The 25,011-nt window shown below is 41.6% G+C and overlaps 1 protein-coding gene across 1 annotated transcript in view; it reads left to right on the forward strand.

Annotated features, from left to right (window-relative positions):
• The first annotated feature begins 604 nt into the window (after positions 1 to 604).
• The window catches only part of LOC106572369 (metabotropic glutamate receptor 4), a 189,921-nt gene continuing 165,514 nt past the window's right edge, over positions 605 to 25,011 (forward strand). The window contains exon 1 of the mRNA XM_045696173.1: positions 605 to 827. Within this exon, the coding sequence (XP_045552129.1) occupies positions 716 to 827 (112 nt within the window). The 5' untranslated portion in view covers positions 605 to 715. The remainder of the gene's footprint in view (positions 828 to 25,011) is intronic.

Genomic DNA, 25,011 nt, shown 5'->3' on the forward strand with positions numbered 1-25,011 from the left:
CATTCTATAAGTCAGCTTTTTACACAGCCAATCAAGCCTCAACATTATATAAGTCCGATTTTAACACAGCTAATCAAGCCTCTACATTTTGCAACTCAGCTATTAACATATATTCTGTAAGCCAGAGGACTAATATGAAAACAAAGAGCTGACAGCCTACTCACAAAGCGAAGGCTTTCAGGAAGGTGTTGATTACCTCTGTAAATTAGAAATGACCTACAGTACTAATCTTGAACAAGAGCCGACTTGATAAAATCTCATAACAACTCATAACAACAAAATCTCATAACAATTGTAATAAGTGGCAATTAATGAATAATTGTGAATAATTCAGATGTTCTAACTTCCAACATTCCTCCTAGCATATCGCAATACTATAAACCAGTGGAGGCTGCTGAGGGAAGGACAGCTCATAATAATGTCTGGAAAGGAGCGAATGGAATGGCATCAAACACATGGAACCCATGTGTTTGATGTATTTGATACCATTCCACACCAGCCATTGCCACGAGCCTGTCCTCCTAAATGAAGGTGCCACCAACCTCCTGTGCTATAAACAGGAAGTACAGTATGTGCTCACACCATGTTCTCTTGTTCACTCTCTCCTCAGATCCCCCAGGTGAGCTATGCCTCCACGGCTCCGGAGCTGAGCGATAACACGCGCTACGACTTCTTCTCCCGCGTCGTGCCCCCGGACACCTACCAGGCACAGGCCATGGTGGACATAGTTAAAGCCATGCGCTGGAATTACATCTCCACAGTAGCATCAGAGGGTAACTATGGAGAAAGCGGTGTGGATGCCTTCATACAGAAGTCCCGTGAAGACGGTGAGTCATCTCCATCTCTCCTGAACATTATTTTCACTGTTCCACATGCATGCTGGGTCTAATTTAGAGAAATATGATGTATTATTGGCTCCTGCAATCAGAAACCTATTATGGCATCACATGGCTTCACAAATTAGTCAGGTATGGAAACTTACCGATGTCCTGTGTCGCTAACCTGATAACTTGTCTGATAAATGAGGTAGATTTGTATTGATGGGGGAATATGCTTTTAAGTGGCAATGCTAAAGTTCTGTAGTTTATGGGCATGAAAAAGCTACATTTAGTTATATCATGGTTGAATTTGGCATATTGCAATGAAACCAATCACTTAACCCTTTACACTCGTGGGAATTGGCATATATGGACAGGGCTAAATTGAAATGTTTCTTACAGAAAATATTAAATGCATAATCATTGTAGCAATTGAAAGGGAACAGTTTGGAGATAATGGGAACATTTCTAGATCAAATGTGAGTAAATCTGACACAAGACTGACTGAATCTAAACATTACACTGTTGATTTTATGTGCATTTTACATTTACTGTACTCTGAAAATACTCTGGATACCAGTAACATAACAAGACTATTCCTGTAAAATGTGGGGTAGGTGCAACATAAGACCAAAAAACAACAAGGGTTTGAGTGAGAGGACTAACTGGTGTCTTCAAGTGGCCACACACCTCTTCAAAGTGTGCACTGTCCCTAAGCAATTTCAATGCACTTTTATGACTCAAAGAAGAGTCATCAACTACAAGGTACTTTTTTGAGCTTACCTAGCTGTGCCGTTGAGGAATTAGAGCTATCACACTTGTTGTTTTGTTTGGAGCACAACCCTGCATCCCCACCATCACGCAGTTACAGTTGTTGTTTACGCTATACAATAACGGCCATTTTAAATCACAATCTGGGTCAGGTGGGCATAATTTGAAAGCTTGTTCTATTGCCAAATAAAATACAATCTTACAGTGTTAAACTTTCACAAGGCAATTCAGAGAAACAGATTGTAATTTTGGTGAGCATAGAAAGGATTCATGATTGCATTTAGATGTAATAAAACAAACATAGGCTCATTCTGTTCAGAACAACCAAGGGTATGGCACGATGTCATCTTGTAACTGTACATTATACATAGTGACACAGTATATGACATGAGTTTTATGATTTGGAATTGTGCACATTTGGACTCACAGCTGTTTGGCTTTCTTGTATGACATCAAAGCAGTATTTATTATAATCCTCAATGTCTCATCCTTCAAAATACATTGATTCATCTTGAATTACAGCATTTCCCTTACTCAGACAACAAAACATTTGCAAAAGTTGCCCAATTACCGGGAGGGATGGGTGCAACTTCTTGTCATGTGCGGTGGTCAAGTTCAGAACGGCTGTCAGTCAAAACCAATACAACACTTTGAAGCGCAGAGCCAGAGCTCTGATGTCATGTATAGCATTTTACTGTACAGCCACTACATTAAAAATCTGCCATTTTCAACCTGTATATGGGTACGTATGTAAAGGGCTACCATAGATGCCATGTTTGTACATAATGTTGCACTTTCATTTACCTAAGAGCCACTGGCTTGAAAGCGCAATCAATTGTTTGCTGCTAAATGATTCCATCTCTATGCAATGCAAACACTAACATAGATTGAATGGCACTTGACCCTTTATGTGTATAGCAGATGTCATGGTGAGAGACAGTCCTTGAATAATTGCTTTGTTCAAGGAACAGAACCAAACAAATCAGGGGAACTCATTGGGAATTACAATTTACCTTTTGAGTGCTTTTATCTCTGCAGTATTATTTGACTCAACGGCCTGCATCTACTTTGGAGGTGCTCAGGTATGGCATTATGCCACTTTAGCTGTGTCTCCTTAGGAAGCATTAGAGGCAGAGAGGTCTGTAGTTTTCAGGGTAGTTCAAATGTTGTGACCCAGCAGAATTCAAATGAAAGGAAATGACAATCATAAAATACCTGTTCCATTTGAGCATTCCATCCACAGATCAAACAACAACTGTTAAATATAATAGTATTATACAACGTGTGGGTCTAATCCTGAATGCTGATTGGTTAAAAGCAGATTCCAGCCGTTGTCTATTATACAAGTTACCACCAGCTAAATCTATGACGTTAAAATGCCTATTTACTCTGTTTCATCTAACTGCGCAATCCACTGTCTCATCAGCCCAGGCAGGGAAGTTATACACTTGATCTCCACTATAAAAACCATCTAGACATTATCTCACATTTCTTTTAGACTAACATTTAGTTTTCAACATCGGAGATTTGAATAAACCTTGAACTGTCTGTCTCTCCGACATTTGCAACATTGTTTCAATATTCAAATTCGATCTCCAACTGTCCCTACGAGAGAGCACATTTTCAATACCAGGCGAAATCGTGCCTCATTAGCTCATTGCTATGGATGTATCCAAATAAATGTCAGTAGAAAACGGCTTAAACAAATGCAGCTCCTGTTGTTATTCTTTCTGCACTGTTTGACGTGACTGTAAGTTAACCGTAGTTGGATAGTTAGCAAGCAAGGGATACGAATGTTGCCAGCCAGTATGGCAAAGGAACATTTAGAACGAACGACTGGGTCGCATCCATAGATACAGAACAAAAAGACTGAACGATCAGCCGGCTTGGGAAGCAACCCTAGATTTGTTTCGGGACTATATCTTGTGGAAGGATGAAACAGTATGAATAAATTCATCAAAATATTTTTGTCATGAAAATATGTCAATCATTATTTGAATACGTTGGTAACTTCGTCTTGGGCCTAACAACACCAGTGCCAATATATCCTCCAAACACCGGTTTCTCGGGCATTATCACTTAAATATCCATTATGGACCAAATAAATAGCACTATGCTGAATCAATGGAATCCAGTCATGAATTACGAGGACAATTAGATAGTATAGCCAACAACATTATGACAATCATCCATCATACGCATCATACCGTACGATAATTATTTTACTGTCACATTTTTATCAACCAAATACAGAATGGTTTATCTGACAGTTCACAGCGTAACATATAACCGTATCCAGCCCGGTAACACTTTATTTTATGGGTATTTATAAAGTGTGTGTTCACCATGTATTAATCATTACTTCCGCATTTATAAACCATTTACTAATCATTCGTAAAGTATTTTTGCAGCCCCTAATCTAAAGTGAGCCCTTTATAAATATTTCATGCATTTTTTACTGACCAGTGTAATTTCTCACAAAAAAATGGGCATGCCATTGGTAGACATTCCAGCAGTACCTGGTAAGAATAAGCACACAACACAGGATATTTAAGGAAATATATATACATTTGTGAAGAACTAGATCAATAACATTTACAAATGTGGGAGTAATGATCAATAAATGGTGAGCAAACTGTTTATAAATGCATTACAAATGGTTTAGAAATGCCTTAGAAATGGTTTACGATGCTTTGTGGAAAGTACATGTTTTCCTGGGGAACAAATAGTTACTTTGGAGTTGACCACAATTATTTATGACTACTTTTTAAAACTATTTGAATAGAGATTTAAGAAAATAACTACTTTTAAAACTATTTCAATACAGACCTGAGGAAGCAACAACTTATATATTTTTTTTAAATACAGATCTCAGGAAGTGACTACTTTTCTGAAACTATTGGATAGGCTGCCTTCAACTAATGGCAAGGCTGTATCTGGAACTGCATGTTGAAGATAGAAAGAGAATGAATAGAGCAAACACAATCTCCCATACTATTCTAATCTATCTAACAGTCATATTGGATCTACACAATACATTTTTACCTAAACATTCAGTAAATGTCCATTATTCTGAATATCCATTGTCCCATGTGTACATAATCAAGTCAAACCAATAAACCAATGATCTTTTTTACAGATAAGAATAAATAAGTTGTGACGCTCAACTTCTGTATGACTCTTTCAACATGCCACTGAAAAGGTCAAAGGCTGCAACTTATTTTACAATACCTGAAAATACTGCAGAGTAATTCAAAGCTATTTGCAAACAGCAAATTGGATGCTTAGTAAAAACAACTTCAAACCTCTTTGTCCATCTGTTCTTGTTTCAAACAAACACTACACCATCTTTAAAGGGATAGTTCACTCAGAATACAAACTATTTTCCACCTACCTTGGCTGTAGTTGATTCAAGAAGGCAGTTTTGGGATATTTTGTTTACTTTTTGCACCTACTAGCCACATTTTGTTACTATTAGCATTTTCAGTAACAATTAACATTAAACTGTTCTTGTGCCTGTGTAATAAAACTGTAATTACTTTTGGAGCAACATTTTAATAGCATGTTAGGTTACATAATACTTTGGTTATTGCATTTTAGTTGCATAGCAATAAGCTGAGAGTTTTTGTAAATACTGTTCCTTATTCCACTTATGTAAGTACTACATTATTATGCATTTACAAAGGAACATCCTATGTAACAACTATGTGCCTATTGTAATAATCATAAAGTTACTACACATGTATAAGAATTTGATATCAAGTGTACCTCCTTGTGTCTCACGCATTATGAAAATATATGTGTTGGTCATTTTGAGTCGGAAAAGTGGTCTACTCTAATGTTGAGGAGATTCCATGTCTCTCATGTGTTTAATTCAAGGCTATAGGCTATATTAAGATTCATATATAAGAGCCCTCCAGACCAGGTGCTTATGATCATATATTTAGCCTAATTCAACTAACTGTTGTAGTTTTTGGTTCTTCATACTTGGCAGCCATCAAATACATATTTTTTTGTTAAATAACTTGCAACATACTTTCAAATAATATTTGTTTTTCTGAGACCTGTATTTGAAAATCAAAGAAAATAGTTAGTTGAAACTCTATATAAACTACAGTATATTCGACTACCTCGAGTTGTCACATCCTGACCAGTAAAAGGGGTTATTTGTCATTGTAGTTTGGTCAGGGCGTGGCAGGGGGTGTTTGTTTTGTGTGTTTCGGTGTTTTTGGTTTAGGTTCTATGTTTTCTATTTCTATGTTGAAATCTAGTTTTCTATTTCTATGTTGGGTTTTGGTAGGACCTCCAATTAGAGGCAGCTGGTTGTCGTTGCCTCTAATTGGAGGCCATATTTAGTTGGGGTTTGTGTCACTTGTGTTTTGCAGGTGGTTATTTTCTGTATAGCCGGTGTGCCTTATGGAACTGTTTTTCGTTGTACATTTATTTTGTTTAAGTGTTTTCATCAAATAAATTAAGTATGAGCACTTTACCCGCTGCGCCTTGGTCCAATCCTTACGACGCCCATGACAGAACCACCCACCAAACAAGGACCAAGCAGCGGGGATTGGAGCACCGAGGAGAAGGATAGGCGTGGGAGGCAGAATTACGTTTCTGGGAGAGGAAATTAAGGGAGCTACATGAGGCCGAGAGGCATCCCAAATTATTTTTGGGTGGGGCACACGGGGAGTTGGGCAGAGTCAGGATGGAGACCTGAGCCAACTCCCCGTGCTTATTATAAGGAGCGACGGATCAAGCAAGCACCTTGTTATGCGGAGATACGCACTGTGTCGCCCATACGCACGCACAGTCCGGTGCGGTCAATAAGGGCTCCGCAGCATTGCCGGGCGAGAGTTGGCCAGCAGCCAGGGAGAAGTGCCCCGGCGCAGCGCATCTGGCCACCAGTGCATCTCCTCGGTCCAGTTTACCCTGTTTCTGCTCCCTGCACTAGCCCTGACGTGCGTGTTACTAGTCTGGCGCCTCCAAAGCCAGCCCCACGCACCAGGCCTCCAGTGCGCCTGCCCAGTCCAGTACGTCCTGTTCCTGCTCCCCGCACTCACCCTCCAGTGTGCCTCCATAACCCGGTACAGCCAGTGCCTGCTGTGAGCACTCGGCCTCCAGCGATGCTCCTCAGCCCGGAGCCTCCAGCGACGCTCCTCAGCCCGGAGCCTCCAGCGACGCTCCTCAGCCCGGAGCCTCCAGCGACGCTCCTCAGCCCGGAGCCTCCACCGACGCTCCTCAGCCCGGAGCCTCCAGCGACACTCCTCAGCCCGGAGCCTCCAGCGACGCTCCTCAGCCCGGAGTCTCCAGCGACGCTCCCCAGCCTGGAGTCTTCTGAACGGGAGCTACGCCCAGAGCCAGAGCCACCTCCGTAGTGGGAGGATTGGGAGGGGGGGGGTGTAGCACAGGGACTGTTGTTGACGGTGGCCACCCTCCCTTTAAGTTTGGGGTTGTTTTTGTGAGGTTTTTGTTTTTGAGGTGAATTTGGGGTCTGCACCTTTGGGGGGGGGTACTGTCACATCCTGACCAGTAAAAGGGGTTACTTGTCATTGTAGTTTGGTCAGGGCGTGGCAGGGGGTGTTTGTTTTGTGTGTTTCGGTGTTTTTGGTTTAGGTTCTATGTTTTCTATTTCTATGTTTAAATCTAGTTTTCTATTTCTATGTTGGGGTTTTGGTAGGACCTCCAATTAGAGTCAGCTTGGGACATTGTAAGGAATAACTGATTCTGTTTCTTTTTGCTTGCTAGCCATTCAACTCTGCCTCCCTGGCCTCAGATCTGCCCCAGGTTAATGGGTATTTTGGCAGCTTAATCTTAAAATAAGTGGATACTGATTTGTAATGTAATGAGCATGAATAATTCAAATATGGGGAGGCAAAACAGGTCAGTGCTTCTGAATGAATTATCCATGTTAATGAATTTATATCTTAATAGAAAACAGTAATTTATTTATTCACATTTTTCATAGAGGATAATTGTTTGTGTACATTGTCCCCCATGTGCACAAATGGCCTGTTGTGCGTGTGTATTTTGTCATTATTATGACTGATTCATGTGCTGATGAAGCTTGTCCTTGCTGACACCATGTCCTCTCTGTCAGCTTACGAGTGTCAGTGTCCTAAAATGGGCTACACTTATCTTCAGCTTTCTGGCTAAACCAAAGCAATTTTTACAATGGGATTGCAAAGGTGTTGATGAAGCGACAATAAATCGGTATTGAGAAATAGCTAGAAAGTGAGCAAGCAAGAGAGAACTGAGAGGGAGAAGTAGAAGTGAGCATGTCTGCCCTGGAACTACAGTGGGCGTAGCACAGCGTTGGGAATACAGTCAGCCCCGAGCAGGGAGCAGACCACACACGCTCAGCCTGACCTCTGACCCCCGCTGGGGCTGAATGTAATCACTACCGACATGCCTACTGCACTCTGTGCCACTGCATCACTTTCCTCTGCCAGCGCCAAGCTGTAGCACATCATACTGTACCGTAACTATCTCTGGAGAGAGACCAGTGGTGGAGGGAGCGGAGGAGTGTCCCTGCAGAGCCCTCCTGCTTCCCTGGCTCAGCCCTGTGGAGCAGGAGTTAATATGAGGAGAGTTCAGCCGGCTCAGCGATTTATAGTTTGGAGCCCCTAGGTGGAGAGCACCATGGGGAGCCTCCAGAAAGGGAGTTCCAAGTATAGGCTACCATAGATTAGCCAGGATGGAGCTCATTTCTTGCAGGTTGAGCTCAGTTCAACTGAAGCAGCAACTTCCAAACTCACTTCATTTCACCGATAGACAGACAAAATGGTAGGTTAATGTACTGTAGCTTTTCAAGCATCTCTGCCTGAAAGTAAAAACACCATCTAGCTGCCAAGCCAACCTACTGAACCATCATTATTACTTGGCTTCTTATTCACTGTGGCAACAGGAAGCAATCCAACACGTCTATGAATACCCACCAAACCATGACATCTCCAATTAGCATTCCTCTCACCCAGCCCTGTGCTGCTGAGTTTTCCCTGTTGTGAGCACTCAACTTCAAAAGGTCCTTGCACTCCAAGTCTCCATGCGCCAGACCATTACACCCTGCACTTTAATGATATTGACAGCAGGGCCCTTTTCACTGATCCTTATAACAACCCAAACTACACTGTTTGTAGGATGTTATGTTGAAGTCAGCATACTTTGGACTTGTCATTGTACTCAGAGTACATTGATACTGTAGATTATGTCACAAGGTATGTTGGTCTAACTCGAGGTAATAAAAAAATGCACCCCCTCCACCATGTGAAAAATATTTCCGTCTCTCTCGGTTCCGGACTGTAGGCCGTCTCTCTCGGTTCCGGACTGTAGGCCGTCTCTCTCGGTTCCGGACTGTAGGCCATCGCCGGAAGCTCTGGACGGGGAACTGTCGCCGGAAGCTCTGGATGGGGAACTGTCGCCGGAAGCTCTGGACGGGGTACTGTCGCCGGAAGCTCTGGACGGGGTACTGTCGCTGGAAGCTCTGGACGGGGTACTGTCGCTGGAAGCTCTGGACGGGGTACTGTCGCCGGAAGCTCTGGACGGGGTACTGTCGTCGGAAGCTCTGGACGGGGACTGCGCACTGAAAGCCTGATGCGTGGGGCTGGCTTTGGAGATGCCAGACTATTTATACGCACCACAGGGCTAGTGCGAGGAGCAGGACGTACTGGACTGGGCTGACGTACTGGAGGCCTGGTGCGTGGGGCTGGTACTGGAGGTACCAGACTGGGGACACGCACCCCAAGGCTAGTGCGAGGAGCGGAAACAGGACGTACTGGACCATGAGTAGGCACCGGCGGTCTGGAGCGCACCGCCTGCACAACCCGTCTTGGCTGGATGGTAACAGTAGCCCTGCACGAGCGGAGTGCTGGCACAGGGCAAACTGGGCTGTGCAGAGGCCTGATGGCTGCCGTGCGTACAGCAGGCGTAGGGTAGCCTGGGCCTAGGAGGCGCACTGGTGGCCAGATGTGCTGTGCAGGCATACTCCTGCCCGACTGGATGCCCACTCTAGCACGTCACTTGCGAGGAGCTGGGATCGCTCGCACCGGACTGTGCGTGCGCATGGGCGAGATCGTGCGCACTTCCGCATACACCGGTGCTCTCACTGCCAAACGCTCCCCATAATAAACACGGGAAGTTGGTTTAGGGCTTACCCTAGGCCCAGCCAAACTACCCATGTGCCCCCCCCCAAAAAAAATAATAATTTTGGGGCTGCCTCTCGCACTTGCCTCTCGGTGCGTATAATGCCTCATAATAGCGCCGCTCCACCTTGGCTGCCTCCAGCTCCTCCTTAGGGCGCTGATACTCCCCAGCCTGGTGCCAAGGTCCTGTCCCATCCAGAATCTCTTCCCATGTCCATGACTCCACAGCGCTCTGCTGCTGCTCCTTCCTCCGCTGCTTGGTCCGTTTGTGGTGGGTAGTTCTGTCACGGGTGTCGTATTGATTAGACCAAAATGCAGCGGGAATGTGTATACTCATCTTCTTTTTATTTGGCAGAAAGAAGGAAAAACAAAACAAAACACACGTATACAAAAAACAACGACAACAACCAGTCCTGTAAGGCATACAGTTATACACAAAACAACTACTCTCAAATCCCATAGAAAAAACACCCCTCTTAAATAGGACCTTCAATTAGAAGCAACGAGAAGCAGCTGCTTCCAATTGAAGGTCAACCCAATAAACACCACATAGAAATAGACATACTAGAACTAACATAGAAATAGACTAACAAGAACATAGCCAAACAAACCCCAAAACACTCTAAACAAACACGCCCTGCCACGCCCTGACCAAACTACAATAACAAACAACCTCTTTTACTGGTCAGGACGTGACAGGGTGTATTAATACGCCATCAAAAGTGTAATTAATAACTTCACCATGCTCAAACAGATATTCTATGTCTGCTTTTTTTAATCTATCAATATGTGCCCTTCTCTGCGAGGCATTGGAAAAACGCCCTGGTCTTTGTGGTTGAATATGTGTTTGACATTAAGCAAATTAAGCACATTTCTACTCTTGAACTTATTTAGGCTTGCAATAACAAAGGGGTTTAATGCTTATTGACTAAAGACAGTTCAGCTTTTCATTTTCAATTCATTTGTAAAAAATTCAAAAAACATAATTCCACAGTAAAAAAAAGCCATTTTATCAATTTTAAGGGATGTGAATATTTTCTGAAGGCAACCGCTTATGTCTAGAGCCCTGTACAAAGCCTCCAGAGAGGCCCCCTTTCATCATAGAGGGAGTGGCCAGCACAGAGATGGAGGGATGTGGCCTCTCATTAATCAGCAAAACAGAGACAGAGTCTGTACTGCTGGGCTTTACTCTGTCCCTCCACGGCCTAACCCCCTGACAAGGTACACCGAGAGGGGCTGCCCCACATCACAATGTGGAAAATGCATAGTAAGGGAACATGTATATAAGTGCACTGTGCAAGTCAAACTGCTTAAGATCAGTTACTTTTATACAATGATTACAATGATTTGTCATTATACATGTTAGCATTATTGACTTTTTCACATGATATTCTTGACTTTCTATATATTTCTACACAGTCATTTTGATTGTAGCCGTTCACTCAGTTTGTAAAAAATATCATTTACATCTGTTTATTAACCATCTCAGATTCCTCCAACATCCCCACTGATGACTCTAATCCAATGTGTCTTGTAGCAATGTGTTTACTGTATGTAATTTAATTTGGAGTGGTAATTATTAGACCGAGGGGTGGCAGTAATCAGCCTCTTGATGATCTGAGGCCTTTGAATAATGTGTTGTCTGGTGACTGGTGATCAGAAAGCTCCTCTGCCCAGCGTTAGGGATAAGCAGATTGCTGCTGTGACATATAGTAACCCAACATCTCTATTAGACTGCTACTGCTGTGATATAGAGCGTCTTGTGTATTTGTCTTACTTGCCTTAGATGGTAAAATAAAACATAATTTGGAAGATGGCCAAAAATGACTGTGCTGGAATGTATGGTGCAGCAAGTTAATATTTTTTATTTTCAACTGAATGTCTTTTTTCGCAAAAGAGCCACAGTATGCCACTAAATTTAACATACAGTGGTTGTGGGTGGAATTTAGATTTAGATAGTTTGGTGTACTGTAGTAGTTCCATTAGAGTAACTTGTTTTTATATACAGGAGTATAGTGCTGTGTTGCTGTGACTGGACAAACCTATGTCCTAGTCTAGAGGGGCCCTATATGGACTATATACAGCTCAACTGAAAACCAGAGAGCAAGTTGTTTTCCCATTTCTGTTCCCAATCACAGTGTATCCCATTACACCCTCTAGGATATTGGTCAGGGTTCACAGTACATAAGGATTTCCACAGAGCTGCCGCAAACTATCTCGCCACCTGAAACGCAGCTTCTTCTCAAAGTGGTACTGCTTTATAGAATGTATCTATACAGCTGTGGCTGTTTCATCAACAAAAGGACAGTTGGTTGGTAGTTTATTTGCTGAAAGGAACCCGAAGCAAATATAAGCACATATAACCAGAGAGAGACTCACAGACACAGCAAACATTCACAAATGAAATGTGAAAAACAGGGAAGATGCGGCTCAAAGGTTAACTCACGAGCAAACGTCAATGTGAGGTAGCAATAATCGAAAGTGATGTAAGAGGGAGCTGGAATAATTCATGATATTGTGTCCACATACAGTACGTTAAATCGGTTGGATCTGGAGATGGTCTGCTAGTCTTTCTCTGATCCCGGTGGCAATAAAACAGCTATCAAATCTGGCTAAATGGAGAAAGGCCCACCTGGTCAACTTTATTATCCTGATTAGGCTACATTTATGTGCTTGAATTGATTATTCTGGAAATAATTTACTCATTCTCTCTATGGACCTTTGACGTTATATTGACGCAGCACAATGTGTCATGTCTTCAACATACATAATGGACTGTGTGTGTGGGCATTCGTTTGTAAACAAAGTCACTGTGTAAACATTGTTATGGCAGGTGAGGTTGAATCCCAGCCTCTGTCCTTAGGCTCTGTAAGATCATTTATAGCATTGTTTGCATGCCTTATTTGAGACAAAAGCCCTTTATACGTCGACCCACCTTAAATCAAAGCCATCATTCTTACTTTGTCTCTGCAATCTTCTTGCAAATTGCCATTTCAGAAACCTTTCTTTGGCATGCTTTGTCACTTGATTGTATGCGCTACAGTTTGGGCTACAGGGTGATTTGCAAGCATATAACTCATTGGTTACTCTCTGTGTCTCAACCTCTTTCTCTCCCTCTCTCTCACCCTCTCTCTCTCTAATGGAATTTTTAAGGATACAAATTCAGAGTCTGACAGGTTTCTCACGCAGCTGTTGATAGCACTCTGTCTCTGAGAGGGCTGCTTCAGTTACTTAACACCACTTGAGAAATGTGAATAATAGCATTATTTTACACTGACTCATGTTGCCTTAATACCACATTATATGCTACTTATCAAACACAGATACAGTTGAAGTCAGAAGTTTACATATAGCTTAGCCAAATACATTTAAACTCAGTTTTTCACAATTCCTGACATTTAATCCTAGTAAAAATTCCCTGTCTTAGGTCAGTTAGGATCACCACTTTATTTTAAGAATGAGAAATGTCAGAATAATAGTAGAGAGAATGATTTATTTCAGGTTTTATTTCTTTCATCACATTCCCAGTGAGTCAGAAGTTCATGACGGAGCTGGTGTAACTGAGTCAGGTTAGTAGACCTTGCTGGCACACGCTTTTTCAGTTCTGCCCACACATTTTCTATGGGATTGTGGTCAGGGCTTTGTGATGGCCATTCCAATACCTTGACTTTGTTGTTCTTAAGCCATTTTGCCACTACTTTGGAAGAATGCTTGGGGTCATTGTCCATTTGGAAGTCCCATTTGCGACCAAGCTTTAATTTCTTGACTGATGTCTTGAGATGTTGCTTCAATATATCCACATAATTTCCCTTCCTCATGAAGCCATCTATTTTGTGAAGTGCACCAGCCCCTACCTGCAGCAAAGCACCCCCACAACATGATGCTGCCACCCCCGTGCTTCACGGTTGGGATGGTGTTCTTCGGCTTGCAAGCCTCCCCCTTTTTCCTCCAAACATAACGATGGTCATTATGGCCAAACAGTTCTATTTTTGTTTCATCAGACCAGAGGACCTTTCTCCAAAAAGTATGATCTTTGTCCCCATGTGCAGTTGCAAACTGTAGTCTGGCTTTTTTATGGCGGTTTTGGAGCAGCGGCTTCTTCCTTGCTGAGCGGCCTTTCAGGTTATGTCTATATAGGACTCGTTTTACTTTGGATATAGATACTTTTGTACCTGTTTCCTCTTGCATCTTCACAAGGTCTAAAGCCCTGACATAGTTTTCTGGAATTTTCCAAGCTGTTTAAAGGCACAGTCAACTTAGTGTATGTAAACTTCTGATCCACTGGAATTGTGATACAGTGAATTAAAAGTGAAATAATCTGTCTGTAAACAATTGTTGGAAACATTACTTGTGTCATGCACACAGTAGATGTCCTAACCGACTTGCCAAAACTATAGTTTGTTAACAAGAAATTTGTGGACTGGTTGAAAAATGAGTTTTAATGACTCCAACCTAAGTGTATGTAAACTTCCAAATTCAACTGTATATGCATGAACTGAGAATAAGAACTGAATTGGTACAGTATGAGGCTGGATGGTAGTTCAGTATCATTGCTTCATTGTGACAGCTGAGGGAATGATCAGGGTCTGGGGACTCCCCAGCTTTATATAGTCAGACCAGGGGCTCCAGGTTATTCATTATGGGAGTAACGTTCCCCATGATGTGCTCAATGGTGTCATAATCATGCAATTTGTATTTTATGACCAAGAGTTGGCTCTGTGGTTCATACGTTTTACAGTGGTTAAAAATGCATGGTGTACATGTATGTTTTATGTTGAGGAACAGATTCCATGTTTCAAGGGGTTATCTAACAGCTTCCTCACCACTCACCACAGCGTATATTGTTATTACAGATAATCTTGTATGGTAGCATATTCAGGGTTTATTTTATCTAATTATAACAGATTACTGCACCTGTTCACTTGTGCATCCGTACACAGGGGGTAAGGAACTCCAGGATTATTCAGCGCTAGATGTGCATGTGTGAGTACATCTGTGTGCGGGTGTGTATATGTGGGGTATAGCTGTTGGCCAAGATTCAGCTCTAATCATATATCTTTCCTTGCAACCCTCTAGCATCACACCTGCCTGCCCAAGGCACAGAGGCAGATGTAATTGGTTTGAATCTTCTTCGTACAAAAACAAGGAAATGGGCTAAATATGGAAAGATATTAGATGGGCCACTATATCTTTACCACTTGAACCACAGGATCCTTTGGCTCCTTATCTCTAACCATCTTCTGATTGGCGGCCTGGTTCATTATAGTTCACAAGGCAAGAAGATACATTCTTATGACCCTCCTCCTCTTGTTCAGATACAGTTGTAGGATCTTAATTTGACCTATTTTGTTACAGCAAAATAATCCTGCAGTCCATAATGTCTCTTGATCTGTGGTTATGCTATTAGCTGGCCAAACGTAGGCTACATGAAAAGTGTAATACTGTTGCTATAACCACCTGTTAGTGTGGGTTTTCAGTGAATTTATGTAAATCACTAAGCTCATCTGCATTTCCTGCAAATTCTCAGCAACAAAAGAGTGATCAAATTAAGACACTAAACCTGTAGTACCCTCTACATTACCATGTTGAGCAATGATACCTGGCTGCACCTATAGACCCCGTGGAGACTTCATACAGTACATGGCCATTTCTCACTGCCCGTCATGTGTATGTTTAAATATTCCTGATGGATAAAGGGGTGCTGGAGTCATATTACAAAGCATATTCGCTAGAGATGGACCAGGGATAAAATAACGTTTTCAATGTGATATACTTGCACTGCCAGTTCCGTGTACTCGTGGATGCCAAAGGAAGCCAGTCAGCCCCTCAAAAATGACATCTTTCTGCTTTCATAATATTCCTTCAATTCTCAAGAGGCTGAATGTATCTCACCGGAGAAAGCATCTGAGCCTGCGAAACAGCCGTCCTTGTTGTGTCGTTTCTCTCTGGTGGATAGCTAGCTAGCAAAAATCATCCCTTTCCTAAATTAGCCATGAATGGAGATTGAGATTTGGACTTGTGGTTTTACTTAGTTCTCCGTGCTGGCCAACGATTCGGATCCAAACATAAATTCATACATTGTGCCGCTGGCTTGAGAGGATGGAAGCTCAATATGTAGCTAGATGTAGGCTAATGTTAACTAAGTTAACTGGCCTTGCACATCTTTTCCCATGAAAGGAAGTTAGGCTAAAGAGCAAGCATTTTAGCCAGGTAGCCTAGGACAACAAATATCACAACACATAGGTTGTAATATGGCTTTTTTTCCTGGCTTGGCTTCCCCAGTGATTTTACCCACGCACCGCTCCTGTGCACTGCACTAATGAAATTTCAGCTTTGTGACCTCGGAAAGCAAGGCTGTCGTCAATGTAGTGATCTGTTCTCTGCTCTGTATGGGGTTTCATTTTGTCCACCGTGACCACTATTGTTGAAAAACTGCTCTATGCTCATGTCTTATTAGAGACTCCTTGGCCCTCTGGAAATGACACCTTTGCCATTTTACTGAATAATTCTGAAAATAACTGTTTTGGGAATGTTCAGCGGCTTTGGTGAGCAATGCCAAGGCAATATCATATTTCCTTGGCCTCATGTATTAAAACCTCTTAAGGATCATACCCTTGTTTTCAATTTTCGCCTAATAATGACATACCCAAATCTAACTGCCTGTAGCTCAGGACCTGAAGCAAGGATATGCATATTCTTGATACCATATGAAACAGCAGGGGTTCAAACTTTAGAACCCAGTTCCTACATTTGAATATAAAAAGGTATTTTTATCAAACACAACTATGCTACGTTTTATCTCTGGGACCCTCAGGATGACAAATCAGAGCAAGATTGCTGAATGTAAGTCCATTATTTACATTCAGAGGTGAATCTATCAAACCAAGTCCAGTGATAAAAGTTTTTTGTTGTTGTGCACTCTCTTCAAACAATAGCATGGTATTTTTTCACTGTAATAGCTACTGTAAATTGGACAGTGCAGTTAGATAAGAAGATTTTAAGCTTTCTGCACATACACTGCTCAAAAAAATAAAGGGAACACTTAAACAACACAATGTAACTCCAAGTCAATCACACTTCTGTGAAATCAAACTGTCCACTTAGGAAGCAACACTGACTGACAATAAATTTCACATGGTGTTGTGCAAATGGAATAGACAACAGGTGGAAATTATAGGCAATAAGCAAGACACCCCCAATAAAGGAGTGGTTCTGCAGGTGGAGACCACAGACCACTTCTCAGTTCCTATGCTTCCTGGCTGATGTTTTGGTCACTTTTGAATGCTGGCGGTGCTTTCACTCTAGTGGTAGCATGAGACGGAGTCTACAACCCACACAAGTGGCTCAGGTAGTGCAGCTCATCCAGGATGGCACATCAATGTGAGCTGTGGCAAGAAGGTTTGCTGTGTCTGTCAGCGTAGTGTCCAGAGCATGGAGGCGCTACCAGGAGACAAGCCAGTACATCAGGAGACATGGAGGAGGCCGTAGGAGGGCAACAACCCAGCAGCAGGACCACTACCTCCGCCTTTGTGCAAGGAGGAGCAGGAGGAGCACTGCCAGAGCCCTGCAAAATGACCTCCAGCAGGCCACAAATGTGCATGTGTCTGCTCAAACGGTCAGAAACAGACTCCATGAGGGTGGTATGAGGGCCCGACGTCCACAGGTGGGGGTTGTGCTTACAGCGCAACACCGTGCAGGACGTTTGGCATTTGCCAGAGAACACCAAGATTGGCAAATTTGCCACTGTTCTTCACAGATGAAAGCAGGTTCACACTGAGCACGTGACAGACGTGACAGAGCCTGGAGACGCCGTGGAGAACGTTCTGCTGCCTGCAACATCCTCCAGCATGACCGGTTTGGCAGTGGGTCAGTCATGGTGTGGGGTGGCATTTCTTTGGGGGGCCGCACAGCCCTCCATGTGCTCGCCAGAGGTAGCCTGACTGCCATTAGGTACCAAGATGAGATCCTCAGACCCCTTGTGAGACCATATGCTGGTGCGGTTGGCCCTGGGTTCCTCCTAATGCAAGACAATGCTAGACCTCATGTGGCTGGAGTGTGTCAGCAGTTCCTGCAAGAGGAAGGCATTGATGCTATGGACTGGCCCACCTGTTCCCCAGACCTGAATCCAATTGAGCATATCTGGGACATCATGTCTCGCTCCATCCACCAATGCCACGTTGCACCACAGACTGTCCAGGAGTTGGCGGATGTTTTAGTCCAGGTCTGGGAGGAGATCCCTCAGGAGACCATCTGCCACCTCATCAGGAGCATGCCCAGGTGTTGTAGGGAGGTCATACAGGCACGTGGAGGCCACACACACTACTGAGCCTCATTTTGACTTGTTTTAAGGACATTACATCAAAGTTGGATCAGCCTGTAGTGTGGTTTTCCACTTTAATTTTGAGTGTGACTCCAAATCCAGACCTCCATGGGTTGATAAATTGGATTTCCATTGATTATTTTTGTGTGATTTTGTTGTCAGCACATTCAACTATGTAAAGAAAAAAGTATTTAATAAGATTATTTATTTCATTCAGATCTAGGATGTGTTGTTTAAGTGTTCCCTTTATATTTTTTTGAGCAGTGTATAAGACATGTCTATGTCTTGGAAAGTTGGATATTACTTGCATCGTCATTCTAGTCACTTTAGAGCATGTTAGCAACAACTGTCCCGGTATAGGGACACCGATCCCATAGAGATTAACCCACTAAAGCTCTGTTAAACCAGCCTAGTCCCAGATCTGTTTGTGCTGTCTTGCCAACACCTATCCAATCAAATCAAACTTTATTTATTACATGCGCCGAATACAACATGTGTAGACCTTACCATGAAATGCTTACTTGCAAAGCCTTAACCAACAGTGCAGTTCAAGAAAGAGTTAAGAAATTATTTACCAAATAAACTAAAGTAAAAAATTATAAAAAGTAACAATAAAATAACAATAACGAGGCTATATACAGGGGGTACCGGTACCGAGTCAATGTGCGGGGGTACAGGTTAGTCGAGGTAATTTGTAGGTAGGGGTGAAGTGACTATGCATAGATAATAGACAGCGAGTAGCAGCAGTGTAAAAAATCGAATTGAGAGGGGGGTGGTGTCAATGTAAATTTTTTGGGCTTTCCTCTGACACGGCCTAGTATATAGGTTCTGGATGGCAGGAAGCTTAGCCCCAGTGATATACTGGGTCATACGCACTACTCTCAGTAGTGCCTTACGGTCAGATGCCGAGCAGTTACCATACCAGGCGGTGATGCAACCGTTCAGGATGCCCTCGATGGTGCAGCTGTAGAACTTTTTGAGGATCTGGGGACCCATGCCAAATCTTTTCAGTCTCCTGAGGTGGAAAAGGTGTTGTCGTGCCTTCTTCATGACTGTCTTGGTATGTTTGGACCATGATAGTTCGTTGGTGATGTGGACACAAAGGAACTTGAAACTCTCGTCCCGCTCCACTACAGCCCTGTCGATGTTAATGGGGGCCTGTTCGGCCCACCTTTTCCTGTAGTCCACGGTCAGCTCCTTTGTCTTGCTCACATTGAGGGAGAGGTTGTTGTCCTGGCACCACACTTCCAGATCTTCCTATAGGCTGTCTCATCGTTGTCAGTGATCAGGCCTACCACTGTTGTGTCGTCAGCAAACTTAATGATGGTGTTGGAGTTGTGTTTGGCCACGCAGTCGTGGGTGAACAGGGAGTACAGGAGGGGACTAAGCACACACCCCTGAGGGACCCAGTGTTAAGGATCAGCATAGAAGATGTGTTGTTGCCTGGGGGCGGACTGTCAGGAAGTCCAGGATCCAGTTGCAGAGGGAGGTGTTTGTCCCAGGGTCCTTAGCTTAGTGACAAGCTTTGTTGGCACTTTGGTGTTGAACGCTGAGCTGTAGTCAATGAACAGCATTCTCACATAGGTGTTCCTTTTGTCCAGGTGGGAATGGGCAGTGTTGAGATTGCGTCATCTGTGGGCATTGGACATTGTCAAGTTGGCAGGAAAGCACAAACAGATCTGGGACCAGGCTACTGTGAAGCAATAATCAGTGTTAAATTTGCTCTGACTGTTAAAATGGATGATTGTCCAGTCTGTAAGGGATTTGTGCTGTTTTAAAAATGGAGAGGAGGAGAGGTTCATTCACTCCTCTCTTCAATGACCTATTGGAATTCTACCCCATGAAGTACAGTTTATGATTTTGGGATCCTTCTTTCTTTTTGTGCTACTACTACAGGGTAGTAAGAAATACATACAATTATACTTTTACTAGATGCTAATGTACAATGATTTACTGACTAATTAGGCAATTTCATGCTAATATTGACTTATTAACCATTTTAGGCCTAATCCTCAAAGCCGGAATTTGGAATAGTGTTTGAGAATTATTATTCCAAGCAGGTGGAAATTATCTCTCATTTTAAAACCACCTGCACTACAAAGCACCTGGCACTACAAAATGAAGCAAAACATTTCTGAGAATTTGGGAGAGAATGTGAAATTGACTATGTGTGACAGACAGTAATAATATCCAAAAGTCCTTTGGATATTTTGCTTAGTAACGTCTCTGTTGAAGGGAAGTTTTCTAATCATCACTCTCATTCTTGACATTCCTGTCATGCCAAAGGGACACTGCCCTCAGAGATAATATTTGCATAATAAATCTCCCTGCTATCACTCTGCCCTGTCTTCCTCCACTGCCCTCCTTGTTGCTCCACATGTCAATCATAAAAAGTTTCAGTTGGCCCTAGAACTCGAAATAACCTGCCTCCCACATTGATATGCAGCTGTATAATAGTGCTCTTTTGGACAATTACATTGGGCTGTTCACCACGAGAAGCCTCAGGTACACTAAATGAGTTCTGAAATATTGATGCGGATCTCTCTTGTGGGAGAAATAGTCCTTTTGTCATTACTTTTACACATTATAGTTGTATAGCTGCATCCAACCATCTATAGGTGTCACACACAGTGTGAGAGGAACTCCTTGTTTTGGTATTGATTTCATTATGGAACAATGAAACCATTCATCAATGGGTTGAGTAGGCACTTTGGTTGCCCTGACTATTATAGGCCCTATATTAGGGTTCTATATCTATTCTGACTGCTATAAGGTCAGTGGTAAATATAAATACTAAAAATACAATTTACTGTAAATACTATGTATCTGGCATAATGGTTCAGATTTACATCCCAAATTTTAAACACACCCACAATTAAATCGTTTTTTTCCTAACCCCCTCAGAAGAAAAAATACTATATATTTTTCTTTACCAGGCTTTTAATCAATGGCTATTGCATTTGTGTGGCAGTATAACCCGATTATTGTGTGTGGGAGTAATTTGGCTGACACTGTCTCTGCACAGCTGTTGAGGATGTTTGTCACCTTTGTGCTGACAGATGGAATCAGCAGCGGTCAGGCTCAACCTCAATCAATGCTCAAAGCCCCCTCTTCCCCTAGTCCATTTTTAGACAGACTATTAGACTTTAAAGGAGGCATCAGTAGAAATTACTCTGCCAAAGCCGACCCCTTTCTCTTGCATTTTTTCCCATACATCACCAAGCACCAAGAATCTCCCTGCTTTGCATTATTCATACATAGGCCCTCCAGTTGCTCGAGGCTCCAGGTAGAGCAGAGAGGATTCTGGGTAATGTGCTGGTCAGCTCTTAAGTGTACACATGAAATGCATGAGTGGCTTCAGGATATGTAGCCTAATGCCAATCAACCTTAAGATGTATATTTACATAAAAGCAGTACACAATTGTTTTAGACAGAGGCTTATGATATTTGACAGGAACATATATACATTAAAGAAGAAATTACTTGAGAAGTTTAGTTTTGACCTGTACTCAATCATGGTAGCTGGCAGAGTGTTTTCAATTGCAGTTGTCTATTAGTCATATCTAGTTAATGGAAACATCTAAATCTTTGAAAGTCTATTAAAATGTGTCCTTGGTGAACTATTGGAATTCTCAATCTTTTAATCTTTAATCACTTACATTTTTAAGGTTTTCAAGAGTAGGTTTACAGTACAGCAAATCATCATATAGGTAGTGGAAACATCATTAGCAGCATCATCATTATTATTGTCCAGCTCCCCTACCCATTCACCAAACTACCCTGAGTCAGTCTGTGTGATCTCTGACAGCAGCGGGGTCGCTGCGTGTCCTGTCTCTATACCCTTTCCCAACCACTACTATGTGTGGTCAACTAGCATAATTCATGTTTATGAAGTAAATATGGTGATTATTATTTAGGTTCTGGTCTTCTGAGATATAAACAAGTATACAACAAACCAGATAACTATACAATTAAGCAAAAAAATCAAAGGAAATAGTTCAAAAATAATTGTAAAAAATGAAAGAAAATGCAAAATTAAGTCATCAAATGTATCATATGTTTGGTTGCTTTGAGACTAATACGTCTTATGTCTACACTATTATTTACAAGGAGTGGTTCACATTATTTTTTACATACAGTTTTATTTTATGGGTTATCTTTTCCATTAAATACATTTCTTTCACTCTACAAGGTCATTCTTCCATAGTAGGAATGGCCTTATTTAACCAATGTGTCCTAATAAATGTATTTGCTGCAGACAAGTATACAAGTACTGTATATTTAATAGATAGGCATTTTGAAACAGTTCAGGGATTACTCCAAGTATGGCACTCTTTGGGTTCTTTGACAGGAAACATTTAAATACATTTTTTCCAAGTCAAAAACATATTCCAGGATAAGACCAAAAAATATATAGGTAGTTTGTAAACAATTCCCCACATTTTCTCCAGCATTTGCTGGTTGTTTCTGGTCTTATCTTCACCATTTTATCTGGAGTTAGACCGTACCTACTAATGACTTTCCATTGATACTCTTTCCCTTTGTTTGAGTGTGTAATGTTATGAGCATTCCTACAGATCACTTCCTAAGTTTCCTTTTTTATGTTCTCCCAAAGTTCAGATTCTAACTGAACCATTTATGTTCATTAATACAGGGCCGACATACAAGTTCCTTCCTTTTTTCCCCCTTCTACTTGTCTCTTCCATTTTTGTGGTAAAGCTGCAATTAGTTGGTTGTAATTTTGGGTAGAGCAGACATTTCCATATGTCCGTGTTAGCTGCATGTGTGACATAACACCACCAGTCCTATTTATGATATCATTCACTAAATATATACCTTTTTAAAAAGCATTCTTGGAAGAAGACATTTAAAAAAAAAAAATTGTATATTTGAGTTTAACCGCAATATTTGTTGTATTATTTGTTGTCTTTTCCGGTGGATTAAACTGAAATTGCAACCAACTTTCTAAGGCTTGTTTAAAGAATTACGACATTTTGGAGATTATTTCCTTATCAAACAACCGAAAGTGAGCAGGTGTAATCTGAATAAGGGAAAAAGGCCATTCTTGAACATAGGATGAGACATTCCTACCAATTTACTAGAGAACCAGTTTGGATTTAAGTATAACTTTTGTATGACTGATGCCTTTAGTGAGAGGTCCAATGCTTTAATATGTAATAATTTCTGCTCTCCGAATTCATATTTGTTATATAAATAGGCCCTTTTCATTTTCTCTGGCTTGCCATTCCAAATAAAATTGAATATTTTTTGTTCATATAATTTAAAAAGCAGGTCACTAGGTGTAGGCAAAACCATAAGCAAATAGGTAAACTGTGATATGACTAAAGAGTTAATCAGGGTGATTTTTCCACAAGTAGACAGGTATTTTCCTTTCCATGGTAGCAAGATCTTATCTATTTTTGCTAACTTTCTATAAAAATGTATTGAAGTTATGACCTTTCTTAGTCGCTTTAACAAGACGGAAGCAAGACGTTTGTAATGGTTTTGGAACAGAGCGAGGTCTATATGAATTACAGTCAGTAGCATTTTCTTTATGTATAAGACTGATCAGAGATTCTCTCCAAGTATAAGGTAGCTCTCCTTGTTTATAGTACACTTGAAAACACTTCCACTAATATTGGAGTGACGTGGTCTGGGAAGGTTGTTAAGAATTCATTAATGAACCCTTCAGAACTGAGACTTTTATTTTTTAAACATATTCTGATATCGGCTTCTGATATAGGAATATCTAGTTCCGTCACTGCTGAGCTCGTCAACTGAGGGCATGGAATTTTCATTCTTATGTAGTATCCTATTTTGAAATTACATTTTTCTTATAAACACAGGTATAATAGAGAGCAATAGTAATGGCATCTTTTTGAAGGCACTAACTCTGCCATGGTTCATTGGACAACGCCTATGGGGAAATGAATGGGTTTTTAGTAGGGGTTTTGGATAATCATAGAAAACAAGGTCTGTGGTAAACACAGGCTTTGGAGATCTTATACGTTTTGTTCTCTGAGATAATCTTAATCAGATAACGCCACTTTTTGTAAATTATGAAGCATTAATGTAATCAAAATAAGCACATAAAGCACATAAAGGCTTCAAAATTCATAAAGGTCATGTTAACTGACTGATATTATCTCATAGAACAAAACGTATAAGATCTCCTAAGCCTGTGTTTACCACAGGTCTTATTTTCGGCGTTTATCCCAAACCCTATTATTTCCCTATTAATTCCCCCCTCAGGAATGGCCGGACGAACCAGAGATAGCTAATTTCAGGGTTTTAGGACTCAAGCTGGCGAGCTCTATGTTCTTCACTGTCATTGTGACCTGAGGGATTTTCACATTTAGGTAAATTGCAAGAGAGGCATCTTTAAATTCCTAGTTCTCTCTCTTCAAATTACAACTTAGTTCATTAAGCAATACTGTATGAATGGCCTTTCATTACAAAAAAGTTGATATTGCACCTTGTGGCAACATATTTATTGAAGAAGTTGATTGAAAGCGTAATAGAGCATTCCTGCAACTCATGCCAGGTACATAAACTAAGTGGTTACATTTTCAAAGGTCCTTGTGTTGAAGATAGATTTCTTTCACTCATACCTGACACTGACAGGCTTGAGGATCCGTCAGGAATTTTATATCTCAGACAGTATATGAATCAGTTTTAACCTAATTCTGGTTAAACCCAGGTAGTAGTCAGTCACCAGCAGACAAGGCCCAGACTCATCATAATAAAACACTGCTGGTTGTGGTATTGAGTATGTAATTAGGAGGGATGCAGACCTTGACAGCTAGAACAAAGCATTAAAAGTGATTTCCTATCAAATCACCTGGTCAAGATCAATAGTAAAATGCTTTTCATTTGGGCAAAATTCATATTGAATCGTTGCCCAAATCTAGCTGGGAGAATAGCATTCCATTGTATTTGCAGAAGGACCAGTCCAAACATAAGCCAC

Source organism: Salmo salar, chromosome ssa15, assembly GCF_905237065.1.
Source record: "Salmo salar chromosome ssa15, Ssal_v3.1, whole genome shotgun sequence".
In the NCBI taxonomy this organism is placed as follows: Eukaryota; Metazoa; Chordata; class Actinopteri; order Salmoniformes; family Salmonidae; genus Salmo; species Salmo salar.